The sequence below is a fragment of the Cydia splendana genome, chromosome 17 (genome assembly GCF_910591565.1).
Source record: "Cydia splendana chromosome 17, ilCydSple1.2, whole genome shotgun sequence".
Lineage (NCBI taxonomy): Eukaryota > Metazoa > Arthropoda > Insecta > Lepidoptera > Tortricidae > Cydia > Cydia splendana.
In genome coordinates this window covers 8483946-8509022 of record NC_085976.1, presented here as the reverse complement: position 1 = coordinate 8509022, position 25077 = coordinate 8483946, and the positions used below count along the sequence as shown (strand labels likewise).

Genomic DNA, 25077 nt, shown 5'->3' with positions numbered 1-25077 from the left:
TATAAATCTAGACAAGTGACAGTTATATCATTTAACTTATCCACTTATCCACTAAGTTTAAGTTGGATATGTAGACAAATGACATATTATCCAACGACCATGTTATGCAGTTAATCGTTTAACGACTATCGCTGTCAAAAGTGGAAAAGACGACAAATCAATAAAAACTGGATAAAATGTCCGTTTTATCATCATTTATCCAGCCATATCATTTATACAGTCGACCATCATAGCCTTGCAGATTGTGTTACATAGGTATATAGATCTCGTAAATAAAATGGGTGTTGATTTAGACAAATAACAATATGACAAGAATATTCACATACATAATAACAACATGTTCTTCAACAATATTATGTGCTAAAATAGGGATAACTATCTCCACTTCAGTAGCTGCATTTTAATTTATCAAAACAATTTCACAAATGTACTAGGTAGGTACCTTACACATACTTCACCTAAGATATACTTACTGCGGTATTGGAATGTCTTGCATACGAATATGCACAACATTGTTGTAAAGCTTGTACGTTACGATTCGTTTTCAAAGTTAATTAAGTGCGCCAAATAATTCCCGACTCGCAAATATAATAACAATTACGAAGTCACAATTACAATACGCGTGAAAGACGCGTCGCGGGGCGTTCATTCCAGCCAGCGAGCACCGACGCCGATTGCCACCACCTTTTGTGAGCGCGCAAAACGCTACACTTTCCTTTTTACTGTTTATTGTTATCGTTTGTTTCGACTCGCAAACCGTTCGACGACAAAGCGCTAACCGGTGCGATTCGATGGGCGCTTTCAAGTGTGGAAAGGCGGTAATTTGCTTCATTCAGTCATTGTGGGGCTAAAAGTCGGCCTTTGTCGACACTTGGAATTGGGAGCGTTTAGATTCGGGAGGGTAATCGCGGAGAGTGGACGGGAACTGGTGTCTAATCAACAAAACCTGGTTCCCTTCACTAGTATAACCTGACTCCGAGATCCGTAACACCTATGTGGGATCGAGGATCATAGTTATACCGGTTATTTTTAACTGATGCGATATTTTTTGTGAACATCCAGGCCGGACGCTCGTACGTTGATGGGTGCCTAATGGATTTGGGTTTGAAGACATTTGAGCACTCTTGTGGGTGCGAACTATTTTGGCATAGTCATTGAGGCGTAACATATCCAGAGCGCAAAAAAAATGAAATTTACCAGCAAAAGCAGGCTTTCTCCGTCTCATGAAGTAAACACCTCATTTATTTCTCAAAGTACCTTATAATATAAGTAGCTAAAAATAAAAACCAACTCAATCGAGTGACTCGTTTTAGATTCGTCAAATTGTAACTTGTAGGTTTAAACTAGAGATGCACCGGATATCCGGTTACTATCCGGTATCCGGCCTATCCGGCCCTCTTTTTACTATCCGGCCGAATACCGGATAGTGACCTACTATCCGGCCGGATACCGGATAGTAATTTTGCTTGATTTTGGAGTCAACAAATTGGATTTAAGAAACAGTGACGGTCATAATTGTACTCGTTTATTATTTTAAAACATTTTAAACATTCCAATATTGCACGCGCACTCATTTTCGAACCTAGAAATGACTCCACGCAAACATTCACTACGAAACAGATCAAAGCCTGCACAATGCGCACCTGAAAAACCGAAATGTAAGTATAATTTCGCCGGCCGAATATCCGGTATCCGGTATCCGGCCAAACAACTATCCGTTGCATCTCTAGTTTAAACAACTTAGCCGGGAATTGCGTGGATAAATAATTTTATTGTTGTGGTTGGAAGTCTTTCGCTATCCAGGTGGATACTTAAAAAATAGTAGATAAAATAGCAGGAAGTGAGTTTTAAAATAATAACATTAACATGAAAACCGGTTGTTTCAGTCCGATTAGTGGCGAGTTATGATCGATAAAACTCCGCAAATGTGGGAATTAATTGAGTTGTTTTTATGCGATGACAGCTGACAATGTTATTTTAGTCAGCTTGCATCTATTTTTTTTTAATTCGTTCTAAACGGTTCTATCGGTTTGGCTATAACGAATTAAAATCTCATCCGATGTTGTCATCAAAATTCATGTACAGTCAGCAAAACTATTAGCTTAATTAGCACCCCGCATATGTACTTTTGTATAATGCAGAGCTGCTTAGCTAATAGTTTGCTGACTGTACCTACCAGCAACCAAACCATTATATCACCACACCAAACCGTTTTGTTACAACCGCGTTTGCACGTAATTTTGATCATAAGCCATGAAGGTACTAATATTTTGCTCAGCGTGCACCCTTTTTCTTACTTTTTAGGGTTCCGTACCCAAAGGGTAAAAACGGGACCCTATTATTAAGACTCCACTGTCCGGCTGTTCGTATGTCTGTCTATCTGTCTGTATGTCTGTCACCAGGCTGTATCTCATGAACCGTGATAGCTTGTTGTTGTTGAAAGTTGAAATTTTCACAGATGATGTAGGTATTTCTGTTGCTGCTATAACAACAAATACCTACTAAAAACAAAATAAAACAAATATTTAAGTGGGGCTCATACAAGAAACGTATTTTTTTTGCCGTTTTTTGCGTAATGGTATGGAACCCTTCGTGTGCGAGTCCTACTCGTACTTGTCCGGTTTTTTAACACTGCGTTGCCATTACTTACCTACATGTCGTTGTCGAGTTTAGGCGGCACTATTCGGCGGCATTTACATGCGTCACATTTGATTACGACTGCCGCCGATTACGGGGGTGGAAGAACAACAGGGGCAAATTCGATTTCCACTGAAGACAGTCCGTGAAATGGCATCCTTTTTGGATATGGACACATTTGTGAAAACTAGTACTTAATACGTACTGCTGAACTACAAAATGCCATTTAATGCATTAATTCATCTTCATTATAAACAGTGAAAAATGCCGTTTGGGCTATTTTTGTTATCGTAGTTATGTCAAAAAACAAAGTTTAATATTCCTACATGTTGGTCTGTAGCATGTACATATAATTAAATGCAGAAGGACATAGTACTAGTATAAAATATTACGATGACAATAAAGTAAAAGTAATTAAATGACAAATTAATTAAATCACACAGTCCTTATAAATTATAACTTATGGATAGGATAGAGCGGGGCCAAATGTTATGCTTGTAGAGTCGGACCAAGAAAACTGCAGCGGATTTGATAGCCCACGCAGTGCAAGTGTTTTTTAGGTATACGTCATAATTTCATAGAAGTTTGACGTTTAAAATAACACTCGCACTGCGTGGGCTATCAGATCCGCTGCAAACTTTTCTTGGTCCGATTCTAAGAAATGTCCAGTGGCTAAGTCTGAAATCAAAATAGTTTAAGTTTTTGTGTCATAGGTATAGTAGGCACCTAGTGTCATCGTTCCCTATTTCGTCTATAGAAAAATGATATTAAAATAGTATTTTATACAATCGTGATATAATAGAGAGTTTTTCAGTCGAGTACCGTGTTTAGGCAACGAAGCTTGCTGAGTTGCCTAAGTAAGGTACGAGATTGAGAAGATTGATTATATCACTATTGTATACAATCCTTTTTCTACGAGGCAACAAAAATAATACTTTAAACTAGTAGAATCATACAAACAAACCAAACCAAAAGTATACAGCTAAGATACGCGAGCAGCCCCGATACCTTCATACTGGTACGCGCCCCGGCCGCCGCGGCCCGGCGCCGGCGGGCTGGTCAACAACACCTCGTAAGTCATGAGGCCCTGGTACTTGCTCCGCGCTAAATTCAATTTTTAGGTAGTTGTTTTCTCGATTTTGGCCACCGTAGCCTATGGAGACTAACAAGCAACACTAAGTGGTTTTCGTAGTCTATGGATGTTGCTATATTAAGGGTGTCACATGCGCGTTTCTGACTTATGAACCAATTGTTTCTACATACGACCTAAAACAAATAATTAATTTGAGCTATGGTTTTGTTTCGTCGTCTTGATCGCGGCGAGCTGTGATGATTGGTCAATTTCATTATAGTTGACTAAACTGTATCGAAATGAATATTATAGTTGAGTTGAGAGCCCTTACATTAAATATACCCAATTGCAGTTTGGTATAAGAAATCTTAATTCAAGAATTACAGTCGATGAGTAGAAAAAAATGTTTAAAAACACCCGGCTCGGACTGGTTCTCATGGAGAGGAAATTCAGTAGCAATATGCCAGATTAAAACATCAATTCAAAAATTATGTTTCCATAGTTTTTTCTCTAATCCCGGATTACAGCTTAAGCGCCACAACAAAAGGAAGGACACGGGAAGTCGACGCATTCAGCTTTCCTTTGAACCAAATTCAACCTGTTTGTAGTAACATCAACACTTTTAACTGACCATTGATGGATCTTATGTCCTGGCAATAAAGTTTACGAATTGGCAGTGAATAGTGTGGACGATGGTATTGTTGAACAACGATAACCCTTAATACTATTGTTTAACTGATAAGGAATTAGACATGGTTGGTGGTTTAGTCACTTGCTCCTTTCCTTTAAATCGTTATACTTCATTCATTATTGCGTAATTCATTCTTTTAAACGATGTTTCTACTGTATAAGTATTAAGGCCGGGCTACATTGGATTCGTATGCTGGTATCGACTTCTCCGTTCGACCTATTCGCGCGTCTAGATTTGTAGAAACTTCAGATGGGAGAGTTGCAGCGTACTCCTCCGGTGTGCACAGTCTTTACATCTAACAATATGGTCCGGTAATATATTATGGGCTCTTGTTATTGAGCTTATAACTTATCATGTTTGCAGGCTCCTGCATTTTATCTTTATTAGAAGGACAGTTCTGTTTCTACGTGACAAGTACCTATTACAAGCTATAAACTGAAATAGATGTCATAATACCATATACGAGCCCCGATGCACATGTTTTCGTCTAGTGAGACCATTTTTTGAGGTTCTCGCGTTTGTTCAAAAATAACGTTTTTGTTTAAAAATTACTAATATTTAATGCGTATACTAATGTAATTTAATTTTATATGGTAATACTCTGCAATAACTAAATCCAAATACAAGAAATACCGTTTGTACTGAAAGAAAAAAATAATGATTTTTTATTTTTTTATTGACGGGTAGGATTACAACATATGTGAAAAGGGCTATTACTAGGGAAAGCAATAGGGCTCTGCCAATGTACTGACAATTTTGTGTCGAGCCCATGCATGCAGCAGTGCTGTAGGAGAGGACAATATGATTTGGACAACGTTTTTGAAAAGTCCTTTTTTTCAGCAATAAAAGTCTCATGCAATTTTATTATACGATCAAAATAAACTAGATTAAACATTGCTATTATGGTTCCCATTACTGGGTCATTTTATGTTCATGTGTAAAATTTATTAAAATAAACAAAATTGTTGCGTGGAACTAGACGAAATACCTCGCTCGTACCTACTAAAGAAAAAGTGACCAAACCAAACAAACACCGGAGTGCGGTGGCCGAGGCCGAAATCTGTTTCCGTTTATACCTAATTGGACTAAATTTGTAAGTTGTGAATTTTTCAATTCATTTTGAGCACCAAACTAATTATTAGCAACTTCTGATGCAGACAATATATGTATATAGTTGCTTACAAAAATTTTCAGACTGATTTTCGTACCTAATAAATAATGCATTTAGATATCTTGATTTTGATTTTGTTTTAAATCTTTTTGTCATTCATGTAAATTGTCCATAGGTAGTAATGAGTTAAATAATTAAATGACATGTTGTATGTTGTTACTTGTTTTGTTACTACATATAAATCGCAAACGCATTAGTTAATCGGTAACTTCACTTATCAGTGATTTCAGTGAATTTACCAGGAACAGGAACTAATAGTTAGCCAAATGTATAAAACGAAAGGCTTAAGAAAGTATATTTGTGCGAGTGATAACCATCTTATCATAGATCAGGCTAAAGTGTTACCGGAGCTCTTCCGTCAAGCCTTTTGTCAAGTATTTGTTGCGAAAGTTACGATTCTATCTGCACGTCACGAGTTCTCACACCATCATTATCAAACTGCATTCAAAACAAGTATGTAGTTAGAAGTACATATTATTCGTTTGTATTTAGTTTAATCGTAATTTTAAGTTGTTTTTATTTATTGTTTTTTCGCATGTTTTTGTACCATATACGTATATGAATAAACCTATATTTATTAAAAAAATTATAAAGCCTTTCAGGATTAATCGTTTGGACCAATGATCAAATTTGAATATCTAATAATAGTTAGTAGATACCCAGGTAAATACAAGAAAACCTAGTTTAGATATATGCTCAAACACAACGAAAAATAAACACTTATGTTCTACTACGTACTACAATTAATTCAAGTCCACCATTACCACGAACCTGATGAAAGACGTGAATCACTTACACCTTATAAAACAAAGTCCCCCGCCGCGTCTGTCTGTTTATGTTCGCGATAAACTCAAAAACTACTGAACGGATTTTCATGTGGTTTTCACCTATCAATAAAGTGATTCTTGATGAAGGTTTAGGTGTATAATTTGTTAACCCGTGCGAAGCCGGGGCGGGTCGCTAGTAAAAACACTAAACGGCACGTCAAGAAAGACATTATTCACGTACCTAATTAACCTGTTAATTTTTTTCTTACATCCGAAGAAAATAATTTATTGACCAAAAAAACATAATAATAACAGCATAGGTACCTTCAGATCCACAGCGCAGGCTTCGTCATCATACAGATAGCTATAATACAGATAGCTATTTCTTGCATTGTTTCTAAAACTTTCCCACGTCGGTAAGTCATTTTTGTACTACAATTCCTTAAAATCCTAATCACCATGTTGTAATTCCAAATTCCAAACAACTATCTCATTGTTAACCAGGTTTTAAGTAGGAAGGTAATACACGGTTTAATGCCACATGAAGTTCCTAGGATTAAAAATAATATAAAAAAAAGTTCCTAGGATTGACCGTGGGAACACATCCATTAGTACTTTCACACCAAGATTCGGATTTAGGTTTATCAGAGGTTCTAGGTACCTAAAGGCTTAATGAGGCCAGGTAGAAATTTTGCTAATTATCTTTCTCAACATAGCATAGCCTAGTTGCAGGTGTCACGGGCAATTTCTATATCTTACAAAAACATCTAACAGTGTTTAACTAAGAATAAGTTTACTTATCCTTGTTTGATCAATCATTCACTGTATTAATAAATTATTTTGATTTTTTTTTAAATACATATTTATATTTGCATCCAAAAAAAAGCTCGTCCCTAAATTATACGAAAATGATATAAAAACTTGCCCTAGTTGCTAATAAGAACATTGAAGATTGGACCTGGGGAGCCGACCCTTCACCCCCCTCCCCCTTTCTGGGGTTATGCACGGTACGATCTGTGGCTATCGGGCCAAATCAGCTTTGTTTGACCTAAGAACAATCGTGCCAAGCGGCATCGCCTGAGACTAAAGTGCAATATACTGCTCCACACATTTCTGCTCATTACTAACCCGAAATCATTTATTGTTATATTATTTTATTCATGTCAGTTTAAAAACGCTGCAAGATAACTACATATACATATGTACTTACCTATAGGTAGATTCAAGCGTGTACCTATGTCACAATCGTTTTCCGGTAGGTAACAAATACAAAGGAATTGCCTTAACGATCCATGTAGATTATCTATGATAGGTTACCGCTAATGCATGGTAGGTATGGACTTACCATTGTTAGATATATCTATACCTACTCGTACTTATTTTCGCTTTGGCTATCCGTCGAAATTATCAGAGGTGACTAAATATTGTTTCGATAGATAGGTAAAGTCATTTTCTCCATTTATTCTCAAATATTACCTCTTGAAAATTATTCTAGAACAAAACTTTGCGATGAAAAATGTTTTAACCCACTTAACCTAATGTATCTTCTACATTGTCTTAAGCTTGACCAGTAACTTTAGCGTCTTGTATGTTAATTACAACAAACTAAAGGCCGATGGTCGGAGTATTTTTGGTAAGATTTTGTAGATTCTGAGTGTCACTTAATAACCGTTCACCAGGCGCATAACCTTTTAACGAATTTAGAGGTTATCTGACTCATCTTTGCTAGACATACATTAAACAAATCATATGTCTAGGATATATTATGTCCACGTACCTCTACTCTTCTACTTTGATCCAACAGAAAATGATTTTTCACATCACCAATCCGAAAAAGGGCTTTTTCTTCCCAGCTAGGAGGGATCAAAGTGGCATTTTGGCATCAAAGTAACACTACGTTCTAGGACACTATTTTAACATTGTTTTGCACATTTTATTTTATCTTAAATAATATTTAAGTATCATCATATTAGGTAATTACCTCATAGGTGATGTGAAAAGCAGTATTGATTCCATTGCTTGGAAAAGGTCTTGGCTTTAAACGTACTTATATGGTCTCTGGGTGGATAAAAGGACTGTGAATGACAGCTGGTGGGGAATTTGATTATAGATAAATAGGTACTTAGGTAACTTAAGTAGGTACCTACCTACATGAACAAGGACCTCGGCCAGTTAAAGTGGCGAAATACTTAATATATATCGCGGTCGCGGCACACCCCTCCTTAATCCTATGGTAAAAAGGTTGCGATTTGCGATAAGTATAGGTTTAAGCTTAGAATAAATTTAAGTGGAAAAATTACTGTCTTGGGTGAGACTTGAACTCACGGCCTCTGGATTGATACTCCAGAGGCCGTGAGTTCAAGTCTCACCCAAGACAGTAATTTTTCCACTTTTAAATTTATTCTAAGCTTAATAGCATCGTTCGCAGACGTTTCTGCTTGTTAAAAAATTAAAATAAGTATAGGTTTTTGGCCACTTTGGCTGTCGCTAAAAGAATCATGCATTTAAGGGTTAAATAGGTACCTAATAAATACTGTAGAATAGATCAAACCATCTAAAAATAAATAGGTATAATCAAATATTGCGGTACTTATTATTTAAGTGACATCACCCTAATACCTACCCACGTGAACCACTTACCTATCTAACCTACCTACCTAATACCTTAATTACTTACATGCGCGCGCATTTACGCACATTATTCCTTTATTTTGTTTTCATAATGTAAGTAGGTATATAAATAGTTAAATACCAAGTGGTTTTAATAGCTATTTTAATCTTTTGTATTATAATATGTATATATAATAACAGTGATAAATAAAAGAGGCACTAAGTTAAACTTTCTATTTATTCAGAGATTTGTATAGACTCATCATATTGTAATTTAAATCCATTAATGTCTTGTTACTAAACAGATAACAGCATGTTCAACATTGTCCATAACAATGTGACCTTCATTATCATATTTATCATATATACAAATAGCTCTAAGAATATTAATCTACAGCCGATTGGTCGTTTTCAGACTTCATTATTAGAATGAATATTACTACGAACGAACACTTCGCTAAATAGGTATTATTATTGGAAATATATGAATAATGTACAATAATTTACAGATTATACATACTTATAGTAAAATTAAGAATAACAGATCACCAGGCACCGCCGCGAAAAAGATATGAACGCGCGATCACGAAACATAGTTCAGAACATCATCACAACACAACTAGAATAGATAGATAGACGTTGAAGACCCACGAAGAAGTGAGCATAGAAATTTCAGAATAGAACAGGAGATAGGACAGCTTAACATCAACATGAGTATTTCACTAGGCAACATTTATTATCCGTCGGGATTTCTAACACGAAAAGTTCACTAAGTATTCACAAAATATACAGAGACGTGGAATGTGTTTAAGTGTCCGGCGGGCGCTGGGGGTGGCCGGGGCTGGGCGCGCGTGGCGGTGAGGCCGCGTGCCGCCGCAGCTGCTGCAGCAGCGCCGGGTCCAGCGCCGGCCACCAGCCGCCCAGCAGCGGGTACGGGGCCGGCGCAGCGCACTGCTCCTCGCTCTCCGGACTCGGCTCTTGATCACTAGCCACTACATCAATATCCTCCTCCGCTTCTTCTTCACTATTACTGTCTCTCCGGGCGCGCTTTTCAGGCACATCATCCGGTGCTAACAGCGAGGCAACATCAAACTGCCGCTTCCTCGGCTGGCCGCCTCCCGGCAACCGCGCTGCTCCCCAAAAAGGCAGCGCGAGCGTTGTTGGCGGCGGTGACTGCGGCGGCGGCGATGGTGAATCCTCTCCGTCATCATCGACTGCCAATCCCATGTGCTTCCTTACTTTCCTCTGCGCCTTTCGTCTTCTAAAATCACCTTTCCTAAAATCCTCTACGTTCGCCGGATGAATCGCCCAGTAATGTCCTTTTCCGTTCGCGGATCGTCCAGCTTTAACAAAGCAATCGTTCAGGGATAGGTTGTGTCGGATGGAGTTCCGCCAGCCGGGTCCGCGGGAGCGGAAGTAGGGGTAGTTGTCGAGTATGTGCTGGTAGATGTCGGAGAGTACGAGCTTGCGATCCGGAGAGCTGAGGATGGCCATAGCGATAAGGCCGATGTAGCTGTGCTGGGGTTTCGGTTCTTCAGGTTGGAGCGCTCGGTGTTGGAGCAGGGACATGGAGAGCGCCAAGCGTGGAGCATATGGTGCGTAGCATGGTGCGACACTCGGAGGGTAAAGGCGGAGTCGCTCGGCGACGGCGTAGTTGTAGAGTTGGAGTCGGTAGTGGTCGAGAGCCGCGGCGGTAACTGTCGGCGCGTCTTTCAGCGGCCAAGGGCCTCCCTCGGCACCGCTGCACATGTTGCCGGGCTGAGGTCGCGTGGCGGAGTGAGCCGGGCAGGCGCTCCGCCCGACGGGTGCTCCGGCCGGGGGCCGGCCGCGCCCGCAGCCAATCGCGGCGCGCTCTGGCTGTGTACGTGTTTTTGTTTAGCGACGCCCCACTCCGGCGGCTTGCGACGCGCGCCCTGCCTTGAGGCTACAGGTACTGCTCGCAGATAAAAAAAACCTATTTTCATATTAAAATAAGATCTTAAATTATTATTTGTTTATTCACGTAAGCAACGTTGAATTATTTGTCACTTAACACTTAGAAAGTCTAGGAGTATTTTAAATAAAATATTAGTAAAATATAATAAGTAAATATAAAATGTAGTAGCTTTAATAATAATTATAATAGGGTAGACCGAGGCGAATCGGATCATTTTTTGTTTGACGGTCAATATTTTTTTTTTTAAGGTGATACTGTTTTTATTAATATTCAGTTGGATAAATTGTTTATTAATGAACGAAATCCAAGGTCCAGACATAAAATAAAACTTAAATATGATTTATGAAAAATAAAATACAAAACCTCGTAAAAAATCCGATTCGCCCCATTTTAAGGGGTAAAACGGATCAAAAAAACTCTGTCATAAAATCTTAATTAATAATGGTTAACAATGTTAATCATATGATTAAGAATCACAAAGGTCAAATAATTGAGATCAACTATCATTGGTATCTTTAATGTTGCATTTGACCATTATTTTTATTCCTCCTTTCCAGTTAATTTTTTTATCACGCCACCTACAGAAAGTGCAACATAATATCACTCCTATATGCCACTATATATATTAACAATAAATCCAAAACATGCTAATGGCCATTTACCAACAAAATCGAATAACTTAAATGAAAATAATTATCAAAATCGAACATCTCTGTAAAAAGTTATGCGTGGTCATACATAAAAAAATATATATATATATATATATACGCGTCGACTTGAGAACCTCCTCCGTTTTTTTTTTCGTCGGTTGATAAACAAAAACTGTAAACTTTTGCAAACCAAAACATGAAAAATCACACATATCCGATTCACCCCATATGAGAAAATTAGTTGTTGGTAATAAAAGACTCTACGTAGGGACAGCGGTCTCGTTAAAACCTTATTAGCAGCTGTAGTCATATTTTCTCCCGACCATTCCCCCTGATACCTCTTCTTTTTATACGTACGCACCATCTAAAACATGCGAACATAAAATAAGCCAAAAAAACGTCCAAAAACCTTGTTTTCTAATGTGATCCGAATCGCCCCCAATCAGATGATCCGAATAACCCCATATCATATGTTTGAATTATTTTCGTGTAACGGAAATATACCTTTAAATACAATAAAAACAAAATCAAATCAGGAAACACTATGCGTCATTAACAATAAGTAACAACAATTACAAACCTTTAGCCTCTTGAGTTTACTTTTATCACGGACTGTATTTGCACATTTTTTACATCGGCGGTAAAATCACAATACACCTGTACGAGCGACTCATCGGGAAGTGTCACCGTGACCGACGCATGAGTCTTTTCCAATGGCAGTAACTGTGGCGACATGCGTTAGGAACAGAGCAAACGTGGGACGCTGATTGACTGTCTGTAACTAACCGTGATCTTTCAAATTTTACAGAAATGCTTATTTTGATCCGATTTCCCCAGTGATCCGATTCGCCTCGGTCTACCCTATATTCTGTTAAAATAATAGCCGCGACATGTCGGTACTCTGTATTTCGCTTAGATCCCCATACGTCACAGGCTCAGCCGAGTGTGGCGATGATGATGATGATGATGTCCTCCCAGACGTATCCGTCGACGGCGACACCCGGACAAATCAATCAGGTATTCAGTAAAGCCTGACGTGCATGGGCTCGAACGTGACTTGCGAAACCGATGCAGTAAATGTGTGTGGTGATAACTGTATTGCCTCTCTTGTAAGTAATATTAATTTATGAAATAAACATATTTTGAATTTGAATTAATTAAAATTACATTTTAAACGATGGATAAAACAAATTGATTGACGAAAGAAATTGATAGTTATGGCGGCTACCTTACTTGTTTGTGTGAGTGATGATTGAATCGTCTAGGTACTCTAACTAGATCAATAATATATTTTTCTCAAAAATGGACGGCAAAGTCGACTTTGCCGTTTAAAAAATAAGTCGCGAAGCGCGTAGTTTATGGTCAGTCAAAAATTAAAAAGTTAAAAACATTGCAGTCTCGATTTTGGGACCGCAATGTAGCATACAAATTCCATTATTTGTCGAGTTCCAAACTTTTTAAAAGTTGAAATGGCCATATCAAATGAAGGCACAGGCCCATTAAACAGCCAAACACATGATTAGTACCGCGACTATTTAGCTGTCTCAAATAGGTTGACGTATTTTCGGCAGAAAAATACACTTCTATTTTTTTATAAAAAAAATAAAAAGGCGGCAAAGCTAATTTTTTCAATTGTTTCTACTTTTTCCTGTGAAAATATATACGTAAGAACGTTGCTTTTGTAAAATATATCTATGATATTTATATTTCTTGCACCATTTTTGAGAAAAGCACTATATATGACTCGGCTGGAAGGCTACTTGCTGGCTTCGGATTCAATTAAACGGACTCCCAAGGTCGTCCGTTTAAAACGAATCCTCAGCCTGCAAGTAGCTACTTCCGAGCCTCGACAATAATGTACTATAATATGATAATTTAACGTAGGTGTACTAAAATTTAGCCCACCATTGTGTATTAATACACAATTAAAAAAATTTGACACAACAATTTTTTTTTCTTTGGGTAGGTCGTCCAATTCGGCCAACTCTCCATATAAAGGCCAAACGTTTTCCGCGTCAAAAAATTTTTTCTTCTACTTTTTCCTAATCAGAACACGATACCAAATATGCCCTTAAACGGATCCTTACTATTTTTGTTACATCCTGTATTATCATTTAATAATTAGGTGGCGACCATTCCAGCACAATACGTGCTTTATAATATAAAATAATTTTATATACTTTTTCTACTGACAAGCAGATCTTGTCAGTAGAAAAAGGCGGCAAATTTGAAAACTGTAGGCGCGAAAGGATATCGTCCCATAGAAAATTTGAATTTCGCACCTTTTTCTACTGACAAGATTTGCTTAACCATCTATACCTAGTGACACAATTGTAGTAGGTATATTCGTAGTACTATATGTAAAAAAAATTACTGTTTATTTCTGTAAAATATTCACATTATAATATTAAGCTTAACTACTAGTATTAGTAGTAGTATAGTATATTTTTTCTCTCTGGCTTAGGCTGGTTTCTAACATTTCTAACATATGTACCTATTTACATCTTTAAAGATTTATTTATAAAGGAACATCGATGAAAAGTTGATTTTTTATATTATCTTTTTTGCTGACGGTATTTTGCAAAACCGTTACAAATGACAACTTCGTAGCGAGTGCTTCCCTGTTATTTTAGAGATATCACAACACACAACAACACATTACTTCTCAGGAAGCGGGCCAGAGCGGGACGCAGCTACAAAAATACCTCTCCCCCTCTGTAGCCAGATAGGGACGGAGCAACGTGCAACAGTTTCACATGTCTATAGTTGAGGTAGTCGCGATACCATTTCACTTCAAACCGCTCTTATTTAATTTGAACCTTAGGTTATTGTATTAAGATTCAAATTTCAGTGACGTAGGGTAAGTCTTACTGCATTGTACTCGTTCCGAATGACAAATGAAAATAAAGAGGTTGCGGCTATAGAGTTTGAGCGGGTGCAAGCGAGACAACAACAGCGATATCGATGATCGATGGAACGTAGAACAACAATGCAGTTGCCGCCCATTTAAATACGCCATTTTGTTTACTGTCTTGCTTTTGCTTTGTATCCGAGCAGTGTTTCGTGTAAACGAAATGACAGGAAATATTTACCTATTCGTAGCAATGATGCTACACGAACAGAGATTTATTTTATTGGCGTACTTGTAGGGAGTTTTTTACGCTCTATTCAAGTAATGCATGACGGCGCGATTCGGGAAATGAATTACAGATTCACTAGATATGAAATAGTAAAGATATGTGACGTTCCACGGCAAAAGGTACCTTATGACGGCTGGCGCTTACGCTATTATTAACGCCGCTCCAATATTCAGCCGGGGCAATGGTACCTTTTGCCGTGGAACGTCACATATCTTTACTATTTCATATCTAGTGAATCTCTAATTCATTTCCCGAATCGCGCCGTTAGTGTCTTATCTATAAGTCTGTATCTTTAGGTATTTAGAAAGAGTAAACAAAATCTACCCTCAAATGGCTTCTTAAGGCAGTTGAGGGTAGATAAAAACATTACATGATCAATAATGTAAGTAGGTTAAAGTCAGGTCGTTCAGTGACAGATCCAGGTGGTTTTGTATTTGGTTGGTTAGTCAATAAATGTTATACATAACTACCTGAGAATGTACAAATTATTTGTTTATTTTTATTTAAATAAGAACCTAAAGATACAGAGGGTACCTACTGCAATATAGGGAATGAAATAGTATTTACTATTTAGTATCTCCTATAAAATAAGTAACATATTTAGATAGGTACTCCTGGTTAAAGTTTGTCAGGTTTTCGGGCCCACCCTGTATATGCATATATAACGCAGGTACCTACAGTCAGCAGCAGTAAGTCGGCGAGATGTTCAAAATTACCTTGACACGCTCATAGTCTAATAAAACATGGTCTTCCATTCCCAGAGTGACACGGGGCTACGTCACAACAACATGGCCGCTATATATAGCGCTATCGCATATTATCATATAGCGCTGTCGCATGATGACGTAAGCCCGTGTCAGTTAGGTGACCTAGAAAAGACGGGAATGGAGTACCAGGCGGAGTATATTATTATACCATGGACACGCTCTTATTCTCTTAACAATAAAGTCGCGTCAATCAATATCATTTTAAACACCTGGCCCGCTTAGCAACTTTAATTTCAATTTCAACTTCTGCTGCTGACTGTACTTAACACATTTTAGATGTGTCTTTTTATATTTCGATTGATTCGATAATTTTACAGCGAGCAAGTTTAAGTTTCCTGTATTCCCTGTAAAAAAAATCCTGAAATATCCCAACTTTTTAGAAACGAACATATTTGTAGCCAAAATAAGGTAAGGTAGTTTAAAATTAATAATATATCTATTCAGCTCAACTTCATGACACTACACTTTTATCTAAGAAGATTGAAGAATAGTATTCACAAAATTAGGATTGTACATTTTTTTAGACCCCCATTTCCTAATTACCTACCTATGTAGGTATTTTATTTTATGTCAGGCTATAGTTCGTTTTTTTTAGCATTAGAAATAAGGTAAACAATCTTGATGTGTCTTATTTGTAAAACACATTTTAAAAATAAGTTACGGCAAATATGTAACAAATATGAATCTAATACGATAATTTATATTCTTCTGCTTTCATAAGTAATAGTTACTTACTGATTTTTAAAAAGCGTTTTTCAATTAGAATACATGTCAAGATCGCTTACCTTCTTTCAAGTTCTTTCTAATGCTAAAGAAAACGAACTATAGTGATGGAAATATTCCTTAGCTTCGGCCAGGCTTCGTTAGCTCAGCTGGCAAGAGCGTCTGGCTTGCTACGCCGGGAGGTCGCAGGTTCGAATCCTTGCACGAAGCGAGTTATTTATTTCATCCCTGGAATAGTAGGGGCAAAATAACTTTTTTTTTCTATCATTTTATATGGATAGGTACTTAGTACTTATATATAATTTTATTTTATTTCAAACATATTAACATAAACACACAGAATCATATTAGGTACCTGTACTAGCACAGAATAAATAATAGTACTAGGTACAGAAGACTCACTCTCTAACAAAACGCGCCTGTTACGATCAGCACAGATATGGCCGCTAGGTGGCGACAGCGCCACGCGCGGCTTATGGCAAACCCCAAAATTGGGGCCGAACGGGTGTACTTTTAGCTACCTGTAGCAAAGCGACGAAATCGCGGAGTGAGCCACGCCTGGTACTAGCACTCAAAAGAAAGCCATTGACTGCCATGAGTATAGTTTTCTTTGTTCTTATTTACTGACAAATTTGGTTTATGGGTTATCGAGAACGCAGCTTACTTTCTATGCATCTCGCTCGTACTCGCATATTAGTGCGAAGGAGATGTATAGAGAGTAAATTATGTAGACGTTAGCGAATATGTTAGTTTTGACATTGTCAGGGGCTCATGGTACGGGTACTACAGACTTTTTGAGACCAAATCTGATATATTTTATGTTAATTTATCCTTCATGGTTAAAATATTATGACTTGACGTGACGTGACACACTCACTGCCCCCGACGCACATGTGCGTCCACCATCATACAAGTTTGTTCCTAGGCCACGCCCCCTGGCAGTGAATGCGTTAAATTACAACAAATAATAGTGATCCATCGTATTGTGGGTAGTTGTATGTAACAAGAGGGAACTTGAAGGATTCAACAATTGGTGCAGAGCTTGGATAGCTCAGTTGGTCAGAGCGTCCGGCTCCATGCGTCGGAAGGTCGCAGGTTCGAATCCTCGCTCCAAGCGATAATTTTTTTTCTTTGTATATTTTTATAGTTATCTCAGAAAGTCTTTAAGAAGATACCTAGATACATTTTAAATTCGGATGCAAACAACATAAATATCCGTAAAAATCTGTAGTTATTGTAATTTATAATAAAAATATAACAATCATATTATAATGCATGGGCTTCTTTGAGTTTTCGCCGAATATTACATTCCATCAAACCTTATATTTTTTCCAGCGTGTTTTGGTAATCTTCACTCGCTTCGTACTATAATGCCACGATTTATATTCTCATAAGCTGTTTTATGCTCATTAAGAATGTCATGTTATCAAAAACTAGGGCTCCCGATAACCCGTGCATCCGTGTTCTTAGCCCCGCCGGTGCTAAGCGTCCAAATTACACGAACCGGTCAAGATCCGTGCCCGTGTAGTGCGTTCGGCTCCGGATCTACGCTCGGCTCCGGCGCCGGCGGACCGACTCCCCCGGCCGGTTTGAGTTTAAACAAATATTTAAGAGGTATCATTATTAAATGTTAAATTACTCATTTAAAGGTATAAGATTCTTCGCTCTTATAAAGAATGCGATCGATCGTCATCGTCACTTTACGTCGAGAACGGGCCAGACCCGTGTGTAATTAATATCCGTGGATCCGGACACACGGGTAACACGGGTACACGGATCTTATAATTACACGGATCCTAATTACCCGTTCCGAACGGGTCACAAATCCGGTTTTGTGTTGCTACAAGAACGGGGCCCCGGCAACGGGTACCCGAAACCCGGACGCGACCGCGAGCCCTATCAAAAACATACTTTCTGAAACTCTTTTCTACTTGAGTTAGTCAGGAAAACTTTCTACTCCAAGCACTGGAAGGCATTTTTATCGTCAAAAAGTCAAATTCACCAAAGTTAAAACACCTCAGAACTATCTCAATCTGAACAGATTCACAACAAAAATGTAAGGTATTGTGAAATAGTAGTTTGTGTTACCAAGGATCAAAATGATATATTTCCGCCAAGGGCGTACATTGAATCCTGAATGAAGCAATGGATTCTACACTGGAATCCCGAATGTAATGATGGATTCTAAAGTAGAATCCTGAGCGTAATGAAGAATTCAAGTGTTAACGCCCAAGACGAAATAATTTTGATACCGTGTGACACATACTGCTTTTCACATCAACTATGAGGAAAATAAAAAAAATCTTAGTGTTGACACAATTATAATGTTTCAAAATATTATTCAAGCTAAAAAAAGAATGCAAAAAATAACAAAAACAGTGTCCTAGAACAGAAAAGTGCCACTTTGATCCCTCCTAGCAGGGAGGAAAAGTGCCACTTTGATCCCTCCTAGCGGGGAAGAAAAAGCCCTTTTACGAATAGGTGATGTGAAAAGAGAATGTAATAAGGTATAATTTGGTTTATATAATTAAAAATAATTCAATATTTTTATCTGGAAAATTTGTTAAAGACTGTCAGAAGACCGTGGGCAAAAAAATATAGGTACTGTGGAATATATAACTTTATATTATGTTTCTAATTTTATTATTTAGTTTGATAACCACAAATTATTAAGGGAAAAGTGCTGCTTGAACTGACTGCGTTGGTATGGTGAAACTTTTTGTGTTTCACTCGGCATTAAAAGTATTCAGTGGTAAAGATGGTTAACCTAATCGTCGTTAAAAAATTCTACATCACTTTGAAGTCCTTAAATCGATCCTACGCTTTATACTCTGTCAAATAAAAACAAGCAATGACTTCACAAAATATAAATCCCGATTTTCTCTTTAAACATCCGCCACCCGAAAACGGCCTTTATTTATTTGACACAAAGTTGTCGAGATTTGTCCCATATTTCCCGGGGTGTAAAATATGTAGATTGATTTATTTCTACCTGGCAACACTGTAGTAATTGCCGCTAAGACGGGGCGGGGCGTCCCGCCCATCGCTCGAGGTCCTTTGTCCACGATTGTACTAACTGAAATAAATTCATTTGTGTCTCTGAATGTACAGTTTATTTTATGTTTGCTTTGTTTATGGAACGGTATTTTTGAGTGGTACAAATGTTTTCATGTGTATGGGCGTAGCTTTTTATTCAATTGTAAAGTGCGTAATTGCAATGTGCAGCAAACTAGGTAATTGAATTATTTTAGAATGTATATTTTGTTAGTTAATATTAATCTGCTAAAAGCATATTGACTATTTCAATCAGAAATATTTAAGTAGGTATAGGATATATGTAGGTCGCTAACCTACCATCGATGTGATAAAGTTAAACTCATATTAGGGTTTTTATTAACCTAATAAATATAGTCGCTTGAAAATTATATTCGCTTTTGAATTGATATCGTAAACTGAAGCTATTTAGAACTTCCATATACGTGGATTTAAGTACATAATTATAAATATCAAGCTCCGAGTCCGAATATTTTATAGAATCTAAGTTGCGAATGTATGAAGAATTAAAATTTCTTAAGTACATTAATTATTGAATTGACTTACCTAAGCATAAAAACCAAGTATCAACCAAATATCTATGCTACATCGCCCATTCCCCGTCAATAACAATTTGCTCTAAACTTCTCCATGAAACGTTAGGTGCTAAATAAACTCTGCGGAGAATCGAACGTGCGCCTCAGAATATTGAATTAGAGCCGAACTCGACGGAGTTTGTGGAAGAAACTGCGCGCAAAATATTTAGACGTCACAAAGGAGGTATTAAGATCCGTTTACAGCGCGGCGATAAGGGGACGACAAATATTTCGGGCCACTACTGTATAAACTAAGAGTGCTTAGGTAGTGTTATATCGTACTTTTCCGCAGATTCCCCGGCAATAACAAATTGCTCTAAACTTCTCCATGAATCGTCAGGGGATAAATAAATTGCACACAATCGACCTCGCGCCAATAATGTTGAATTAAAACCGAACTTCCCGGAGTTTGTGTAAGAAACTGCGCGTAAAATATTTACTATAGGTATATTGACGTCACAAAGGAGCCACTACCACCACCATATTTTATTTCAAGCCTTTTCAGCACTCGTTGTGAAGGGGTCGACTGAACAAGTGAACAAACACAATAATCTCTGTCAAAATTATTTAGTGTAAGGTGCAGGGGGGCAATTTAGACTGTGGGGTGATTTAAACTAAATCGAAATATCTTCCATGTTTTACATTACTAACTAGAGGCACAGTAGGCACACACAGCACATCTTTTTCGCTATCTGGTATAAGTATATGGGACTCTAGTAAATAATGTAAAACATGGAAGATATTTCGATTACTTTAAATTACCCCGCTGTCTTAATTTGCCCCCTTGCACCCTTAAAGTAATTGGGTCACAGTTCACAGATATTTACCGAATAACCGCAGCGTGTAAAAGCGCGTATTTCTCGCGATAATTTTATGGTAATCGCCCCCGCCCGACGGCTGAGTTTCAGTTGTAGGCAATTTGTTTATGTCTACCGAAACAACTCGGCGTATCGATCGGGATTCCTCCCTACGTGGGGTGTTTTACACGTGTTTTGGGGAAGGATTGTCGTTTAGGTAAGACGGGATAGGTGGTTTTGGATGTGTGACTATTTTTGGTAAGGCAATGATTCTGATATATAGGTAGACATTTACTGATCATGTCTGTGACGTTTATCGTAGAATCATCAATGTGGGGTTGGGAGCAGACGTTTCACGGAGTGGAGTCAACATTGGGTCACGAACCGTGCCCATGATGGAACGCACATCAACTGATGACGGTTAGGTTGGATAACTCAGGATGGAAAAATAAAAAAAATAAAATGTAAAAAAATATTAAGGCTTTAAAGGCATAAAGTATATGTATCTAATTGTAACAAACTTGCCAGTTGATGGCAGACAATTTTTTTTTGTAATTGACAAAGGCATTTATAAATTTTAGAATGTAACAAACAAAGTTCAATGTTTATATCTAATAAAACAACAAAATCCTCAAAAGTTAATATTCTCAATCGAAAGTCTCAAAATCTAAACCGAAATATGAAAAGCATTACGAAACCTTAGTTCGTCGTTAAATCCGCAAATAATGCCCGTCTGGTCTCAGAGGGCTTCCCAACAAGGAGTTTGTATTACGATATTTTGCTCACATCTAGTCGAGCCACAGACAACTGCCAAACTGTTGGGGGTAGTTGCAGTAAGTGATATAGTTGGTAGTGTATTTTTATAGCATGTGGCGCGTAGGGCGAAGCCGTAGTTATTTGGATCACAAAGCACGGGGCTAGAGGACTGACGCGCTTAGCATAAAAGTCATAATTACATTTGCAAGTTTATGTTATTCTATACCTTGTACTGATAATGATAAGGTGTATAATGGAATGTGTTTTCAAGAGTAGTTACAGCACTTGTGTTAAGTAGGTATGGGCTAGGAGCAGTAATACGCTTATTTGAAGATAATCCCTTGGCTACCCTCGTGCTCAGTCGATTTGTTCGGGAGACGGCATAATTTGGGATTGCACTGTGTTTAATCAAGTCTGGCTTCTGCGGGTACCTACAGCTATTCAATTGTACTTGTTTGAAATATGAGACAAAATGTTTACATATCTGATTGATTGTGTTTTATTATTACTGTTTAAGTACCTACCCCTATTTTATGTCAGTGTTTGGCTGTGTTTGTTTCTTACCACGACTTGTCAATAGTGACTAACATATTTTTAGCTTTTGTGCAAAAATGACGCAGATTTTGAACGTGCGTTTTAGACTTATGTTTGTGATTTTTTTCTATCAAGCGAAGGTCACGAAATCAGGTTTCGAATTGATGAACTTACTTGAGAAAGTCCACAAGATTACTATTCATATTATTGGCAACCGTATTATGATCTAAAAGAGCGCTACGATTTTTCAAAAACTCTGCTGGCTGAACCAACTGCACCTGTGCTCTGCTGCTGTATGTTGCTGACATACTTAGGTATCGCTTTTTAATCACAAATATTGCGATTACGAGAACAAGCATTTATGTTTCTATAAATTAAGTAAGTAATAATACAATACACCTACTTACCGACGTAGGTACTCCATATTGCACCGGAAGCGGAAGCATGGATGTAAATATAATCTGATCAATTGTGTGGTTCATATCTTGATGTCTCTTATCGTTTCGGTGTTGTCTGAAATGTATGAAGGTTTTAGAATATTCATTTGCAATTCATAACGATATATTTTTACAGTCAATAGCAGAAAGAGCTAAGCAGGCGAGGAATTTAAAATTATCTGAGCATTATTATACCTGAATTCCAAAGAACTACCTAAGTACTACGTAAACTAAATAGTTAAGTAGGATTCCATATTACCGACAGCTCATTCATACATACATCTTACCACACATCTTACTCATTTTGACGTTATAAACACAAGAATCAACGAAAAATAAAACCTCCTTTTACATGTAAATAGGTACGGGTACGTGCAAAAAGTTGTTGTTATCGTGTAGCTCCGTGTTTTCAGGGAAGGGAAGCCTGGTAGGGGGCTAATTACTGGGGTGGGGGCCCCGTCTGTGCCACACAAAGTCTATACGGGTCTATACAACTAGGTAGTACACGTACTACATAGGTACACCTAGCGAAGATGGCTCGAGAGAGTCGAGAGCGAAATGTACGTAATTAAGGATGACCTAGGTATCCCAGAAGATTTGCCAGAAATCTGAGTTGGCTGGCTTAAAGCTTAACACCTATATTCTGACAGTTGAAGGCAATCTCAATAAATATCTGAGTACAATTCCCTATTTAGAGAATAGTAAGTAAGTATTATGTAAGTAGGTGCATACGTCAAAGGTTGTAAAGGGCAAGAATAGGAACACATGTTTAGATTGTTTAGTGCCACCTAACTGATACGATTCTAAGAAATTAATAATTGCATTTGTTGAATTTAAATGTATTACGTTATGTGTAGCGGTACTAAATACTCAATAAAAGAGACGTGTTGGAAAATAAGTAAGTAGGTACCAATAAAGGAAGTTTTAGTACAGTACAACTAGGGGAGCTTTTAAGTTCTGAAAACTAACTATAATTCCGCAACCGCTACGCGTACGAATCCGAGATCTCATAATGTCGTATAGTAAATAAACTAAATATAATAATCATTCAATATTTATTTTTAAACTTATTAATTTTTTATATGCTACTGGAGCGTTATTGATGCTAAAATCAATATTTTTATTGCCTCTAATAGTAATATCGAATTCAAAGTGGACCCTACTTCAAACAGAATATGCCCACTTAATCCAAACTTCGAGAATCCAATTGTATCTTTACTAAAATGATATCAATGCATTGCCTCGGTTTATAAATTATTTTACGGACTTATTAGGTAAGTATTTTTTGCGTAACCTCAAGGTATTGTGTAATTCCACACCTAAAGCGCCTCGTCCCATTCAAGAGGTAACTCTATACAAATTGGCACCTCCATTCAGACCCGGTGACACTTTTATATGCCCGCGATTACACTCACAAGAGAAATTAGAACCCAATAATATTATTAAGCGTTTTTTCGACGGGTCCCCTTTCCCAGTGAGTTAATATTTTGAATAAGTAATCGTCAGATCCTCGGATTACCACCTACGGTTGTGTAAACACAATAAATGTTTCTTGTCGTTGCGTGATCTGATCTCGAGATGGGAGATAGGTATTTGTAAGCTCTGATTAGGTGAGATATGATTTTTTGCAGTGTCAGTTTTGCTTCGCTTGATGTTAAGATAAAGATTGTCAGACTTGTAACAGTTTAAATTCTTAATTGACTTGACTAAGTTGACTACCTTCCGTTCCAGTATTGCCTTATAAATCCAGCATCTAAATAAAGAAAATAAGAAGGTATTTTAAAATAAAGGCGATGCGGTGTCGCCCCCTGAGTGTAGAGGGAGGTGATAGGTAGGTACCCATTTATCCTACCTTAGTCAACTGGCCATGCTTACATGGTTAGATTATACCAAGAGCAGGCATACAGAAATAATGATATACGTAGCTAAGTTTTGACGGTGTATGTTAGTAAACATACCTAAATATTTTGTTATCAACTGTCGTTAAAATAAGTTAAAATAAAACTTCGTTTTATATTGTATTCACTACATCAGCAATAGCTTTCAAATAGAACAATTCTACTTATATGCTTAATGCAAATAAATTACAATAATGCCCTAAAAAATCACTGCAGTGCACATGAAAAAACCAACAATCCCACAACAGTTGTGATTGAATTAGACACGGCCGGGCGCACTTCGGCACAATACAGATTAACCGTAAGTGGATTACTCTCCATGTGGCCACTCGACACTTGACGACTCGACTGTACTGCACTTACACGAGGACTCCCTTCCGATGACAATTCGATTGTCTTCATATCTGGCTTTCGCAACAGTGGGGGGTAACTACTCTTTATGTACCTATTACTATTACCTACATATTTTAAATCTCATTTGGAGACTTTGGAAAACAGCTTTGTAAGGTCAGCACCTACTACTATAGCTTAGGAGCTTTGCATAAAAAATAGGGATGTACCGACTAGTCGCCGACTAGTCGGGAAAGCCGACTATCCGGCCTCATTTGTAGTCGGCGATTAGTCGGCGACTAGTCGGCAAAAATGGCCGATTACTCGGCACTTTATAAGTGACAGGAAACAGGGCAAAAAGAAATAAACAGCAAATATTTACCATAAGCTTTTCACCTATTTGACCCAAATTTTTGACGACCGGTCTGGCCTAGTGGGTAGTGACCCTGCCTATGAAGCCGATGGTCCCGGGTTCGAATCCTGGTAAGGGCATTTATTTGTATGATGATACAGATATTTGTTCCTGAGTCAT

The 25077-nt window shown here is 37.7% G+C and overlaps 1 protein-coding gene and 2 non-coding genes across 3 annotated transcripts; 2 read left to right on the top strand and 1 right to left on the bottom strand.

Annotated features, from left to right (window-relative positions):
- Positions 1 to 9168: 9168 nt before the first annotated feature.
- Positions 9169 to 10806, bottom strand: LOC134798672 (forkhead box protein C1). The gene has a single exon (XM_063771042.1). It carries the CDS (start codon positions 10695 to 10697, stop codon positions 9756 to 9758), a length of 942 nt encoding a protein of 313 aa, XP_063627112.1. The 5' UTR covers positions 10698 to 10806; the 3' UTR covers positions 9169 to 9755.
- Positions 10807 to 16298: 5492 nt separating this feature from the next.
- On the top strand, positions 16299 to 16375 carry Trnas-gcu (transfer RNA serine (anticodon GCU)). The gene has a single exon. It is a non-coding gene; the product is annotated as a tRNA-Ser (tRNA).
- Positions 16376 to 17204: 829 nt separating this feature from the next.
- Positions 17205 to 17281, top strand: Trnam-cau (transfer RNA methionine (anticodon CAU)). The gene has a single exon. It is a non-coding gene; the product is annotated as a tRNA-Met (tRNA).
- The last annotated feature ends 7796 nt before the right edge of the window (positions 17282 to 25077 follow it).

Bases quoted from the DNA above. Each gene is read 5' to 3' on its own strand.
- LOC134798672 (XM_063771042.1), bottom strand. From the start codon at position 10,697: ATGTGCAGCGGTGCCGAGGGAGGCCCTTGGCCGCTGAAAGACGCGCCG.